The sequence below is a fragment of the Lates calcarifer genome, linkage group LG6, assembly GCF_001640805.2.
Source record: "Lates calcarifer isolate ASB-BC8 linkage group LG6, TLL_Latcal_v3, whole genome shotgun sequence".
Classification (NCBI taxonomy): Eukaryota; Metazoa; Chordata; class Actinopteri; family Centropomidae; genus Lates; species Lates calcarifer.
Genome location: NC_066838.1, coordinates 14,990,087 through 15,004,367, shown reverse-complemented (window position 1 = coordinate 15,004,367; position 14,281 = coordinate 14,990,087). Strand labels below are relative to the sequence as shown.

The following is a 14,281-nucleotide window of genomic DNA, read 5'->3' as shown; positions in this document are numbered from 1 at the left end:
CAAATTCCATATAAATCTACTTGTCAGAATCAAAAATGTAATTGAAAATATATATTTAATTATTGAAAACAAAAAACTGATTCTTTTTTGCAAGGTACCCAATCTTTGAACCTTTTCCAAAAAGCAGGTTTACAGGGTTATTTGGACAACTACAATGGCTTTGGACAACCCTCTCAAATCTGGAGCATAAACTAATCAGCAAAGTCAACTATAAAAAGGTACAAAGTCAGAATGTGTAAAAGTCTGTGATGAAGGAAAAAAACTCTGACGCAGGAAACTCTGTAAAACTTTAAAAGCTTTATTTAACTTCAATCAACCTATCTTCCTGAGAAGCCTGGAATGGTATTAAAATAAATTAACACACAATCAACTATGAAAGGCTTGACTGTGTACAGTTTCTTTTTTAGGTGCACAGTACACTTCCAGATTTGCTCAAACAAACACAACTGAGGAACACAGCAACTGCACTGTGGATTGAGTAGCACTAAACAGTTCATCCTGTTTTAACTCCACAGAGCCTCTGAAATGACAGCATGGTGACTCTGTTGTGTCATCTCAGTCCTCAGGGTAAACACTGCCTACTGGCATCCCAACAGCCTGAAGTGGTAAGAAAGCCTTTGTTGTCTCATCATGTGTGTAACATCACACTGATTTTTTTTTTTTTTAAAAAGAAGAAGAAAAAAAAAAACGAAAGTAATACTCACAAGTGCTTGCATTCCATATGGTTTGATCATCTGGATTTCATCAACGTTATTGTTTTGAATCCTCAGAATAGACTTTATTAGTACCGAGAGGCTTTTTGAAATAGTTGGAAGAGAAACATGTTGCTTTCACCACTTTGGCTCTCTTGGCTGAGAAGACACAGTCGAGTGTGACACTTGAAAACACAGCAAAAAATAATGGCAAGTCGAGCCATATGTGCTACTTGTCCATTGTGTGTGACAATTAATCACAGTCCAACTCTACAAACATATGTACACTTTTTCTACGTTGAGACAGCCTGTTGTTCAAAAAAATAGCTCATTATCAAAGAAAGGCACGTTAAGAAACTGTTTTTGGCTGTGTGGATTTGCTTTGACTAATCTGTCATGACTACAACACTGTACAACTACTGCAAGCCTCTATCTACACATAGCATGTTAAATAGTAACTATCACATCAGCCACAATGTACAACTACAAAACAAAAAAAAAACCTCAAACATATTTACATACCGGAGTCCTGACACATGGAATAAAACCTTCAAATTCAAACAGTGGCCTGATTTAACCTGGATAAATGGAAGTGATTACAGGTTGGGGGATCTCTATCCAACCCTCCTATCTGCTGAGGTTAATAAAGTGAGAAGAATACAAGGATGGTTTCATGGGGTTTTGTTGTGGGCGGTGTACTTTTAAGGCACACAGGGGAAATAATATAGAAGTGGGAAGAGATCAAAGTCCTGGCTCTGATAACTTTCACATTCACAGCGCCTGTTCTCAGTTGACCAGCTATATGTTTAGCCTGAAAACATGTCCACGTGATCTGGGTCTTCTTGGCTCCTCTCTTATGTAAGAGAGCATATATATTAAGGACAAGTAGTATTTATGTCACTGGACTGCACCTAACAGATGTGGAGGTTCTCCTTTGGGATGAAAAGGGAATTTGGTTTGTTTTTTTCAAATCAAGACAAGTGTGTTTGTGAGTTTTAGCTCCTTAACTGCAAATCATGTATACTTCACATTTTAGTTGTTTTGATGTACAGTACTTTCCCTTCGACTAGATGCAGCTTTTCCATTAATTTCTGCTCAATAGTGGACTCTTCAAACTTGAGTTGTCTAATCCATCATACTGAACATTTCTTGAACGTACCAGTATTGTTTTCAAAATGGTCAACTTTTAAAGTCAGGTGTACAAGATTTATAGTAAATGGCCTGAAACAGGAACATCCACTGGTACAGTCATTTGGGAAAAATATGCTTCCTGGCCAAGAGGCAGAAGAGAAGATTGATACCACTGGCAAGTTTGTATGTTAAATTTACCATATTCATTAGCTTATTTGAAGCTAACCAGCTACAGCTGTTGACTGGACCCAGGTGGACACAGCTACTTTGACTCTGTCCAAAAATAAAAATAGTCAGGCTAGCTGTCTCCTCATTTCCAGTCTCTGTGCTAAGCTACGTTCATCAGTTAGAGGCTGTAGCTTGCGTGACAGATGTGAAAGTGCTGTCAATCTTCCAATCTAACTCTCAGCGAGTATTCCCCTAAATATTGAACTATTCCTTTAGGATAACAGTGGATTTTCCTCAGAAAGAGCAACGTGTGTTGACAGTTCACAGCAAGTATGTGCGCTGTACATGTGTGAGTAAGACCACTGGCCCTGCATGATGGATGCATTCTCGAAACATTCGCTGGCCATTCCCTCTCCTGACACCCCACTCTGATTCCACCAATCAGGACTCCCCAAGAGCTGCCAGACAACCTTTTTTAAGGCTGTGGTCTCACGTAACACAACATTGCTGTGTTTATGTGTCTGTGCATGTCCGTGTGTGTGTGTGACTTGATTTGTGTGTGCACAGATAAGCAAACTCAGCTGCTTTCACCTCTGATCGCTCTCTCTTGGGCTTAAGTTTCCCACAGCCATGGGGTCAGTGTCAAGGCTGTGTGAAAAAGCATTGACACTTCTGCGACAGTATGTGGGTTAAAATTTGTAGTGGTAGCCAAATGGCCATGAGGAAAAACAATCTGACAGATTGTCAGGGCAACATCAGAAGTTATACTGTTCCCACTGGATATGCAAGTGGTCTAACTCTCATCAGACTGTTATGAAAGGTAGAGTCTGCTACTTAGCTTGTGACGGCGAATAAATAAATAAAGTTTCTGAGAAAATACATATCAGGACTGGACTGGGTTGAACACCACAGTGGAATGGAATTTTTAGAACATGGTCAATTTCCTGGGTCCTTGAGTGGATGATGGACAGCGGCTGACATTTGATCTGAAGGCTGTACAGTCTCTCGGGGGTGGGTAAAGGAGGGATGAGGGGCAGAGGTCAAGGATCCAGCTCAGATGACCTCCCTGCTGTTGCGAATAGCACAACAGAGAACCATACTGAAGATCATCCCAATGATCTGTTGAGAAAGAAAGAGATTTAAAAAAAAATAATAATAAAATTCTCAATCACAGCCAGTGTGTACCTGTGTGTTTTCAACTCTAACCAGTTCCTGACTCACCATGACTCCAGCGATGCCAATGCCCACGTACCCAATGATGTAGAGTTTACTGTTAAAGAAGTCCTTGATGCCTGTCTCACAGTCCTGTGCACCAAAGATAAGAGGAGTTAAGTGAACCAGGATGTTTTGCATGGCACCACGACTCCGTCATTAAACAACAAAGAGGCAGAACTGAATTTCCTTCCTGAGTCTGGAGCTGGTGACAGATCTTACCTTGGTATCTGGTTGGGGATCAGGACAGGGGTTTGTTGAGGTTCCACAGCAGTTCAGCTGAAAGTGGGGAAAAAAACATATGTGGATGAAACATATTATAAGCACATGTAAAATTCCTTTCAGTAATGCCATTTTTCTGCCAAAGGTTACCCCAGATCTCTTATTTTTTTTACTTACTACTTTCTGATATGACATGATCAAAGTGCTGTTATTGTTTTCATTGTAAGTGGTTGAGTAGAAGTTCTGAACATCTTCAATTATCTGTATGAGAGAGAGGAAAAAAGAATGACGTGGCACAATCAGGATTTATCACACTTATTGCAGTGTGCGCAAACGTATTACCTGCTTAAGCTATGAAACAACAAATGTACCTTGTCTTTGTTTAAGAATCCAAACACCCCTGCTGCCACCTCAGCTCCAAAGATAATCAACAAACAGGCAAAGAACTGAAAAAAATCCACAGACAGTAAGTATACAAAGGCAAATAGGATAGAGGTGCATTTCAGTCCAGTTTTTGCCCATGTTTTTGTGTAAATATGTACTCACTGAACCCAGCAGGCACTGAGATTCCCGTACAGCTCCACAGCAGCCAAAGAAACCAACCAACATCACCAGGCTGCCAGCACCAATTAGTATATACACACCTGGGTGAACAGGGAGGAAGAAAGTTGTCACTTACAAGCAGTAATGTTAACTGTAAACAAAAAGGCAGGTACATAAGACCTTTAGTCATGACACAAACAAATATTGGAATATAATTTATTTTGTTAGATTCTGTGTATTGACATAATTATGATATATCAGCATTAAGGGTGTGGATTGATTCATAACTACATGTCTGTAAAAATGCTCAGATTTCTCCTTTAGTTCATCTGGCAATTTTACTTTACTAAGTCACCAGCAGGGGGTAGCATAGAGCTAGGAATATAAACTGAAACAGTCACTATCTGCAGCAGACTGCCAGGCAGAGCTCAGACAGTGGCATTAACATTTCAGACTGTACTATTTCCGTGGCAAGCCAAACACCTGGCAGCAAAATGATTGGTGCTTTGTCAGATTCTTTTTTTAGAAGTGGACTCACTTGTCCTGTCTTTTAATAGCGTCCTCACATGAGATGCCTTGTAAAAAAAGCCTTGTTAGCACGAGCCTGTTTTAGAGGGGAAGCTCTAAGTGGGATGCTTTATGTCCCATTGATGCCCTTATCTCCCATTAGCTCTCTCATTAGGGAAAAGTACATCATGGGTAAGTCTGCAGGGAGGAACTCAACAACAGATTGGTTCCACAAGTGTGCTCTCATACAGCCAGGGTCTGTTGCTAGGTGACAGCTCTGCAGAGAACAGGGTGAAAGAGGACAAATCGGCCCGCAGGTGATGTGGGCTCAGGTGGGAGCGAGTGAGGAAGACGGTTCATAGGATCCCAGTGTGTCATCACAAAGACTCGATGTGATACAATAATTGAGCTGGGAGTGCCATTCCTATTGTTGTTAGGAAGGGGAGTTTAGTTTCCGGCTTAAAGCGTCAAATGAACAGTTAGCAAGCCGATAAGCTTTTAACTCTTCCCAGCTGGTGTCAAGTGATGCCGTTGAATCCACAGAACTTAACAAGATGGTGTCTCTACTTTTAAGGAAGACTGCACTTGGTTTTTTCTTAAGATACTAGCTCTTAGTCTGACATTATTCTTGTTTTCTTATCATAGATCATCTCAAAGTACAAAGAAGTTATGTCTGGGCTTGACGCCATGGGAACGAGGCGTAGCAACTGTTGAGCGCTCTCAGCTGTCAAAGCCATGTGTAGCACTATACTCTCAGTGGACCTGACAGAAGCCACTCATCCCTGGGCAAACTACATGGACATCTGAGTCTTAGTCCACACACGCGCACACACACATACACACGCACACAAAAAATACCTTTACGGTATTATAGGATTGTGTAACAACACCCACTAGCGAACCCTTGTCTACCATTACACGTTATCACTCCAAACAGTACAGCTGGGAATGGAAAATAAAGTACCAATCAGGAGACGAGGAAGTAACTGTTAAAATACCTGACATTATCTTAAGTATCATACAAACTGCTTTGTAGTGGGAGTGTGTATACAAAGGTAAACACATCTCTCTCCTCTTCTTGCCCATTCTGTCATTTCATTTGACATTCCATCTTGTTTTTGACACAAAACTTAGCCGTGGAGCCCCATCTGTTTCTATGATTGTGCTCTTCCATATGCCTTTTTAACTGTCCCCACTCCTCCTCCCTGTCTCTCCCTCTCTTTCCATCTGGGCAGGGTGAGTGATTGAAAGGTGGTTAGCAGCCATGTGGTTCCCCTTGTGTATTTACTGCTCTATGTAAATCAGTCATTTCCTGTTATTCGCACTCATCTACTGCATGATTTCTAATAATAGAAAAAGTGTGAGAGCATGTTCAATCCTGACATTCAATGTATCTGGGTATGAACTATACTAAAGTACATTCACACATAAAAAGATAGACTTGAGTAGAAGCAGCAGATTCTTGTCCTTGACACACAATTTCTGGGCTTTTATATGTGGTAATGGAGTGTGTATTTGTGTGTATGTGTGTGCGTGTGTGGAGGGAAGCCTGCGGTAGGAATATCCCCTTTGACACACAGACAGACATTTATTCACAGGCAAAGGGAGTTACATGAAAACACGCCAGTAAACAGATTAAAGCTCTTCCCCAGACTGAGAATGACAGAGATGAGAGCAACGTGACACTTACTGGGTTTTCGAGGATGTATGTGGAGTGCATTAAAAATGTTACAGCCATGAAGAAGTTTAACTTCCAGACACAGTCACATTCAAATATCAGCCCTCAGAGAATGGGCCTTAAATTTCCATTTTCCATTGATGATATCAGTCAGCATAAAAGCCTAATTGCCAGTACTTCACAGTGAAACAACTGAAGTTTCCTTGGCCCATTTAGACTGGTTTCCAGCAGCATGTATTTAAAACATAAACCCAGGCAGTGCTTTTTGAGAAAAACAACCCAGTGTGGTGACAAAAACACAATTTATCATTTCAAGCCAACAAGAGCAGAACTTCCACAGATTTTGAAAAAAAAAAATAAAATTCTGGTGAAGTGTTCAATGTCCTTTTGTTGAATGTTACTGTTACACACTTTCACTGTCTGTACATTGACTGATGAGTAATGAGCTGAGGTGTGTTAAGGTACTCACCAATGAAGAAGGTGTCTGGAGCCTTATCACCATTGAGCAGAGACACGGTTTCTGGGTCAAAACGCAGCCATAGCCCCACTGCCAGAACGAAGGATCCCATCAACTGATGGGAGATTAGACAGAAAGACATAAAATTAGCTATGTTTATTTCAGAGGGAAAAAAAGCATAGAAAAAAACAGACAAATGAACAAGTGGTCTGCAGTCATGCACTGTCGGGACACGTGTGTATGCCGGCTTTAATTGCAACCAAACCTTATTAAAGCCTAATAAATACCAAATGTATTCCCTGACTAATCTTCCCATTCTGGTTAAGGTTTAATAATTACTAAACTGGCACACACAGAAATGCACTGGATAAAAAGTAGATCATGATTTCAGTTTTCTGTTATGTATTTCATAGTGAGGCATGTTTCTCATATCATTTTTATCCCAGCTTTAGATCTGACATCACTGCTGTAAATTGGTTTCTGCATTCATCAGAATTGCAGTACTCTTTTCATCTAAAGCACAACAGTGGAAGTGCATGTTTTTTCGGGCCCTCAGAGAGCTTGTTCCTTTGCTCTCCCTAAATGCGATTTTCCACATAACTACAGCAAATGGTGCTGTGGAGTTTCCACTCCAGCCCTCCACCCTTTGCACTAAGGCAACAGAGGTACAATTTCATTAAAAGATAGTTAAGCTAAAATTTCATATTGTGTGTAAGACAATAGGTCTGACTATGTGTGTACAACAGGGGTGGGTCATTAAAATGTCCCAGAGTGAGCAAGATCCTAGCAAAATGCAACTTATGTAACTGTGAAACACCCCTCAGCATGATCTGGCTTCCTGGTAGGGAGAAAATGACCCGCTTGGCTGTGGGCAGCAGTGTGGCACCTTGAGCTTAAACAGGCTCTCCTGTTTGTTTGGAAAAGTGGTTACATGTTGCTCATATTTTCCTTCATCTAAGCCACCATCAGTATACATCGAACAAAAATCATACTCCCTGCAATGCTTTTGCTTTTTACGGGCTAACTGACTCCAGCCGAAAAACTATTATTCTCTAAAGTGGTCTGAAGTGCTCGGAGCAAATGCCTCTTTCCTGAGATCTGAGATGCTCTCAAGGGCAGAGACTGTGGTGGCTGCTCCAGTGACAGATCAATACTGAGAGGTTTTAATGATCACTGAGCCCACGCCCCCCGAGGATAATCCAGTCTAAAAACCCTTTTGAGCTGAGCTTCAAAACAGACAGTGTCTATGTGTGTGTACGTGTGCAGAGAAATAAAATGATTTGTCTAAATGGAGAGCATTTAGGAGTGCTTGTCACATGGTCTCTCTGTGTCCTAGATCTCGGAATTTAGGTGGACCGCTGTTTGTGTGACTGTTTGTTTCTGTGTCCTTGAGCTCTGGTAAGTGAATTTATTTGGAGAAACAAACCCTGTCGCCAAGTTCAGGCAAAAACAAACTGTTCCATGTCTGGATCATTTTACTTTATGACCTATTGTTTACCAAATCCACTCTACCCTTTTTTATTTTAAACTACATCTTCTGTATCTCATCCTCACTGTTTACACTCCTCTCCTCCTCCACAGGTTGTATTTTGTAATGTTGGTCTAAAGTAAAACCAGTAGCTCAGTTGTAAAGCATCAGAATGGGACAGGTGTTGGTGAGCTGGCTTTCTCTCAGTCTGAGGATTTAGTGTTATGTGTGGTGATGTATGGGACAGCTGAGCTCTTGGGGTTTCAGGATTATCAGGTCCAAAGTGATAAAGCACGGCGAAGTGAAGGCTATGGATCTGTAGACTTACTGAACCGGGCCAGATTAGTCCAGAGAGGGGCTCTGGATCTATTTAACACTGGTATTTGCCGGAACACCCGATGGTGTGATGGGGTTGGTGGAGGTGTGAGGTGAGGACTGCTGCCCACTTGAATTGGGTACATATGTGCACAGTGCTAGAAAAGCTGGGTCGCCCCAAGCTACTGTAGAGTGTGTTAGTGCTGTATGGAGGAGCAGGTGGTTGTTTCACAGTTGAAAAGAGCTCAGAGCTCAGCCAAACCTCATTACTATTATGGCTAAATTTAAAAGCCTTTTCAAACCAGATGCATGGATGGGTCTCATTTTAAAACGGGGGGGTGGTCTACAACCAACACCACCATCAGTAGTCAACACACTAAATAGATTCTCCCGAGCCCGACTATCCCAAAGGTCCCATTAACCCCCGTCACTGCTTACATACCCCCCTGCTTTACCGCCCGCCCCACTCCGCCAACACTTCGTCTGCCATCATTATCCAGGCTGACACCAGACACACCCCTCCCTCCTCCCTGCCTCTCAACCTCCTAAAACTACGCACCCTCCCACCCCCTGTCGCCCTCTGACTTATCTCCGTGTATCCCCCTCCTCCACCCCACCTCATCTCCCTCCCTCCCGGCCTCACCCAAAGGACAAAGACCCACTGTCTCCCTGTGACTATATGCTCAGGCACACAATAGGAGGGAAACATACAGACACAATGAAAGAGAGAATGAAAGAGGGCAAGGAGAGAGGAATAAGTTGTTAGAGGACTCATCATCTTTTTGCTTTGATTGTGGACACAGGCTATGAGAACATGTTGTCCAAAGAGAAAGATAAATCTCTAACTGTATAGCCAATACTCCCACTCTTTCAGTCCTAACACCTCTGTGGATAGTTTGTACTTCTGGATATTCCTTGACGGTGATGGAAATCTCTGTGTCAAAGCTTTATTGGGCTTCTTTTATGGTGTAAGGCCTACTTTTTTAACAGTGCAGTTAAATAGTCTTTTTGTGAGGGGAATTTCCATGAGAACAGGGGAAAGCCGACACAGGGCAGTGGTGTTGGTCAGAGACAATCTGTGGCATTATCTGCTTTCTAGGTTAGACCTTTTTTTCAAGAAAAAAAAAGAGCCTTATTGTAAATTAAAGAAAAACCAGTATATAAAAGCAAAACAGTTGTAAACAACATCTTTAAATCCAGCAGTAATTGGTGAGTGATTCAAGCTTTAACAAAAATAGTCTTCTGTCTGGCATATGTTTGTGAAAATGGATGAAAGTGCACATTAAAAATGATGGGCAGAAGGAAAGTGTAAATAGGGGTGAGATAATTATGGGTGGAGAAAATCCCATTGTACTCCACAGGGCGAGGGTGGGGGAGTGTAGTGGCACACATGAACCTCTGCAACACAGACAAATGTGTCTGTAGGGCTGAAAATTGGAACAATATTTAGTTTCAGTGTTAATGCTCTTTCTAAATTTTAAAGCCAGAACCAGAAATCTTCAAGTGCAGGATAAATCCTTAAATTAAAAAAATAAAAAAAAATTTTGGAAAAATCTCCACACTGAGTGCTACTTTAAAAAAAAAAAAAAAAAAAAAAAAAAAAAAAATATAAAATATAAAAAAAAATATATATATATATTAGTATATATAATATATATATATATATATATATAATATATTGACAGGACCAGCTATGATGTACTGTATATAAGTAACAAAGTATTGTGGAGCCTGTAATTCATTCTGCATGCCTTTGATAAGTCATCCATCCAGGAAAAACAAGCATAATCTGATTGGCTTTGTACCAGACTTGATGCCACAAGCTTCAAACAATCCCTATGCATAAACTGTGACTGTCTGGCATGAAACTTTTTCTTTGTGTTAACTTTCCTGAACGCTGTCATAGACCTACTTGCCAATTATCCACAATAATAACAAATAAAACAGCCAAGGTAATTAACAGTGATCCTACGAGAATTGATTTTTCTACCCTCACTACTAACTGCATAATTTTAGTTTTGAAAAAATAAAACTGAATCACGTTAACCTCATGTAAATGACAAAACAACAGTGCAGCATTGTCATCTATCACTGACTTGCAATAGAAACAAAAAGGGACCCAGGACAGTGCCTTTCACTCAGCCCTCTGAAATATCCCAGAGAGATAAGATACCAGTTATGCTAGTGCTAATTAGAACAGAAGAGAACTGATCTTTTTAAACCAGCAAAAAATATTTTTTTCTATAATCTTGATATTCACGAGGTTTGGCAAAAAAAAGAGGGAATGATATGGATGATTTATATTCAAATCACCTGTCAGGCTGGTTCATGCTCTGCTGCACCTGCATGAAATATCAGAAGTTGTAACATTTAAACACAACCTGATGGCCCCTGAGTTACTGTTGCTTCTGCTTTTAAAATCTCAGTTAAATGTTTGAATTTTGAGGATTATTTGATGGACTTTGCTTTGTTATTACAATTTAACTTGTGGATCTGACTACCTTTGAATATTACTTTCCATTTAACTCTTTAAATATTTAGTGCTTTACTTTGGGTTTAAAAGTTATAATATTTATTTAGCGTGATTTACAAAGTACAGATTAAGATAGAAAGAATGTAGTAGGTTAAAAACCAGCTACTTTGCTCATAGAGAAGCAAGAAAAGCATAAACAACCATAAACTCCAGTGTGGACTTTTCAAGCTAAAGATTTTTGCAGATAGACAACACTGGACAAATAACTATTAAACTAAATTATTTGTCATTAACTAACCCAAAATTAATCATTAAACCAACATATTTCACTCCCATATCAGTTGTTTATGATGAAGAAGAACAAGCAAAAAATCAGTGGGAAAGAGGCTTCATGCTGCACCTTTCACACGTACCACGATGAAGCAATGTTTGCCCCACACTGTTTACCCCACAGGCTTAATTTTTGACTAAATAGGGCAGTGAACTATTGCCCACAAACACAGGCCAGGCAAAGCCAGCAAGGTATTGATGTTCTGTTGTAAGCTGTTTTATTTGCAGCCATCAATGTAATATAAACAAAAGTCTGGCCTGTGTTATATTAATGACAGTTAAGTTAATGGAGCCCTGCAGGACTCTCACTACATCACAATGCTGTGACATGGAGTCGGAGAGTTTTTTAAACAAAGAGCCACTCTGTACGTATTGATTGATGACAATGTGTGTGTGTGTGTGTGTGTGTGTGTCAGTATGTCTAACAGCTCCCATCATCCCGTTCAGAGGAAACACCAGCAGCCCGTCTCTGCTCTACTGTCCTCTCAGGGGATTTGAAGGGAAACTATCTACCCCTCCTCCACCCGCTTTCATCACACACACTCTCCTCATCATCTCTCACTCTGCCATCAACAGACTGGGGGGGGGGCTGCAGTGGGTGATCACTGTTCAGTTTTTGTTTATAGAATACAAGGCATGCGCAGAGCTGCTATACAGCATACATCAAAACATGGAGGAGCATCAGTTTAGGGCTTTTTGTGGTCCTGTACCACATGTAACACACACAAACAGTACACATCCACAGATTATCCCACTATCCCCATACTGATCTATTTTCTATCTTTATCTGGGTCAAGTTCATGCCAACTGTCTGCCTTTTACCATGTGAGCGCGCACACACGCACATGAATATCCCTCTCAATCTCCCTATGACCCTTTTCTTTTCCCATCACATTCACTGTTTTCCATTCTCAATTTTTCTTTGCTCTCGTCCTCCCTCTCCACCTGTCATCTCTCTTATCTTCACCCCTCTGTCTGTGCATGTTCTGCCCACACACTCAAGATTTATCAGAATGAGATTAAAGCAACAGCCACACCCATGCTGGATGCAGGGGCTACAGTGTGAAGTGGTGACGGAGCAACTCAATGGTGGGACCGCTCTGAGCTGCTTGCTGTTCAGGTCTCTGGTGGCAGGCTCTGCTGCTTAGCCAGGCAAGGCCAGGCCAGGAGCAGCAGACTGAAGTTATGCTATTGTCCCGTTGTCACAATGGATCCATTCACGCTGCACTCAGCGCCTGATCCACTCCACAGATGCTGGTTGGAAAATCTCTCTCTCTCTCTCTCTCTCTCTCTCACACACACACACACACACACACAAAGGAACTTCCCCTCTAAGGAGTGTGAACAGTGGCACACATAAGCCAAACACACACACACACAAACATTGTCCATGGGGAGACTAGCTTCTTCCAGACTTGAAATTAATGTGTGTTCATTTATAGCATGAAGTATAAATGGACTTTAAGGGGGATGTCACGGTTTTATGAAGGCACATGTGCAAAGCATGTGTGCGGGACACACACCTTTCACATCCACCTGACAGTTTGTCTTGAGCAAAGTGACTCTCTCGGGCCTCTTTCTGAGCGCCTAAGTGCTGCTTTTTTAAAAATTAGCAGAGGAAGCAGTTGGGATGGGGTGAGGGGGACTGTGATGCCCCGGGGTGGTTTTAACTTCAGTTTATCAATCAGCTCTGCGCTGTTTGTTAATGAAGCAATGTGGCGCAGGGAGCCAACTGCTGAGTTTGTTTTCCATGCTGTCTCTCAGTCTCTCTCTGTCTTTTCATTCAGTCTTCCTTTCAAAAACACGCTTCCCCGGGAAAAAAGGGGCGGGTTTTTTCCTCTGTGGAAAATCTGATTTGAGCCCGGTGAGCCAAAACTAAAAAACCTCTGGCTGTCACCCTTTCCGCGCCACGCAGGGGTAAACCCACGCAACTAAATAAAGCACAAATCGAGCACAACAGGATGAATGCGGAAAACTGTAAACAATGTCCCAGCATCGTTACTAAAATAACACGTGGGTGCGAAAGTCAGCTGTGCAGAGTGAGAAGTCTGCACCGCTGCTGTGCTGCTGCTGCTGCACTTGCTCCATGTTCATTCACGCACAACTCGCATCTCACCGCCACACAATCCGCGGTATAGGCACTTACCCAGAATATGAAGTTGAACACGAACAAAAGATATTTCACGCATTTCATTCCGCCTTCCACCTTCCCCATGTCGGCTTGATGCTGCAGTGTTTTGCCTTTATCCCCGGTAAAGCGCTCTGACGGCTGTATTTGGCTCCGCACAATGTGACAATAACGGTCCACCCCGGTCACAACACTTATGCATCAAGAAGCGCTGTCACGGTAGCCTCTCTCTCTCTCTCTCTCTCTCTCTCTCACTCACTCACTCACTCACAGACACACACATACACACGCGCGTGCACGCGTACAAAACACTGCAGGATCCGCTTAGACTCTTTCCAGACCGCCCCTTTCAATAATGCAGAGGGGGCCTAAAGGGGGGACCGAGACTACACGATAGGAACTTGGCAAGTGTTTGGCAGAAGTGTCGTTCCCCCTGTAACGAAAAGTCTCACCTTTCCTATAAATATACATTGATATCCACTACGTTCAGTATGACCTTATATATCTGACTCTAAATTTGTAACTTGATGTCACATAGCGGTATTTAAATTCTCATGTACTAGCGCTGTGATACCCTTGACTATTAACTTAGCACATTGTGAATCTATAGCATTTTCTTATGTTACCTACAGGCTACAAATCCAGGGCCGTAGCTAGGGCAACATTTTAACTGAGGTTCAGAAGCATAACTAAGGCATGTTTATTTTATAGCTGTACATTCGTACTTTTTTCCCGAGTAATTTCCTGCATTGTGGTGAATTTTTAATGCATGTGAATCATAGTGTAGCCTAACAGCAAAGTTGACTAATTTGGAACTCACACACTTGGCTTGACTGTGGTATTACTAATAGCTAGTTAGCTAGCAAACAGATACAGCCTCGTTACGTCTCTTCTAACCAAATAGTTAATTTTACCACAGATACTGTAAGTCAACTCTGCGAGACAACTATAGCACTG

At 41.6% G+C, this 14,281-nt stretch overlaps 1 protein-coding gene across 1 annotated transcript; it reads right to left on the bottom strand.

Annotated features, from left to right (window-relative positions):
* Positions 1–277: 277 nt before the first annotated feature.
* LOC108877927 (tetraspanin-2) lies at positions 278–13,588 on the bottom strand. Its single transcript, XM_018668177.2, has 8 exons — positions 13,343–13,588; positions 6,623–6,725; positions 3,972–4,069; positions 3,797–3,871; positions 3,603–3,686; positions 3,426–3,482; positions 3,213–3,296; positions 278–3,110 (listed from the first exon to the last, which is right to left on the bottom strand). The coding sequence occupies exons 1-8, from the start codon at positions 13,409–13,411 to the stop codon at positions 3,045–3,047; spliced, it is 636 nt and encodes a 211-aa protein (XP_018523693.1). The 5' UTR covers positions 13,412–13,588; the 3' UTR covers positions 278–3,044.
* Between the last annotated feature and the right edge of the window lie 693 nt (positions 13,589–14,281).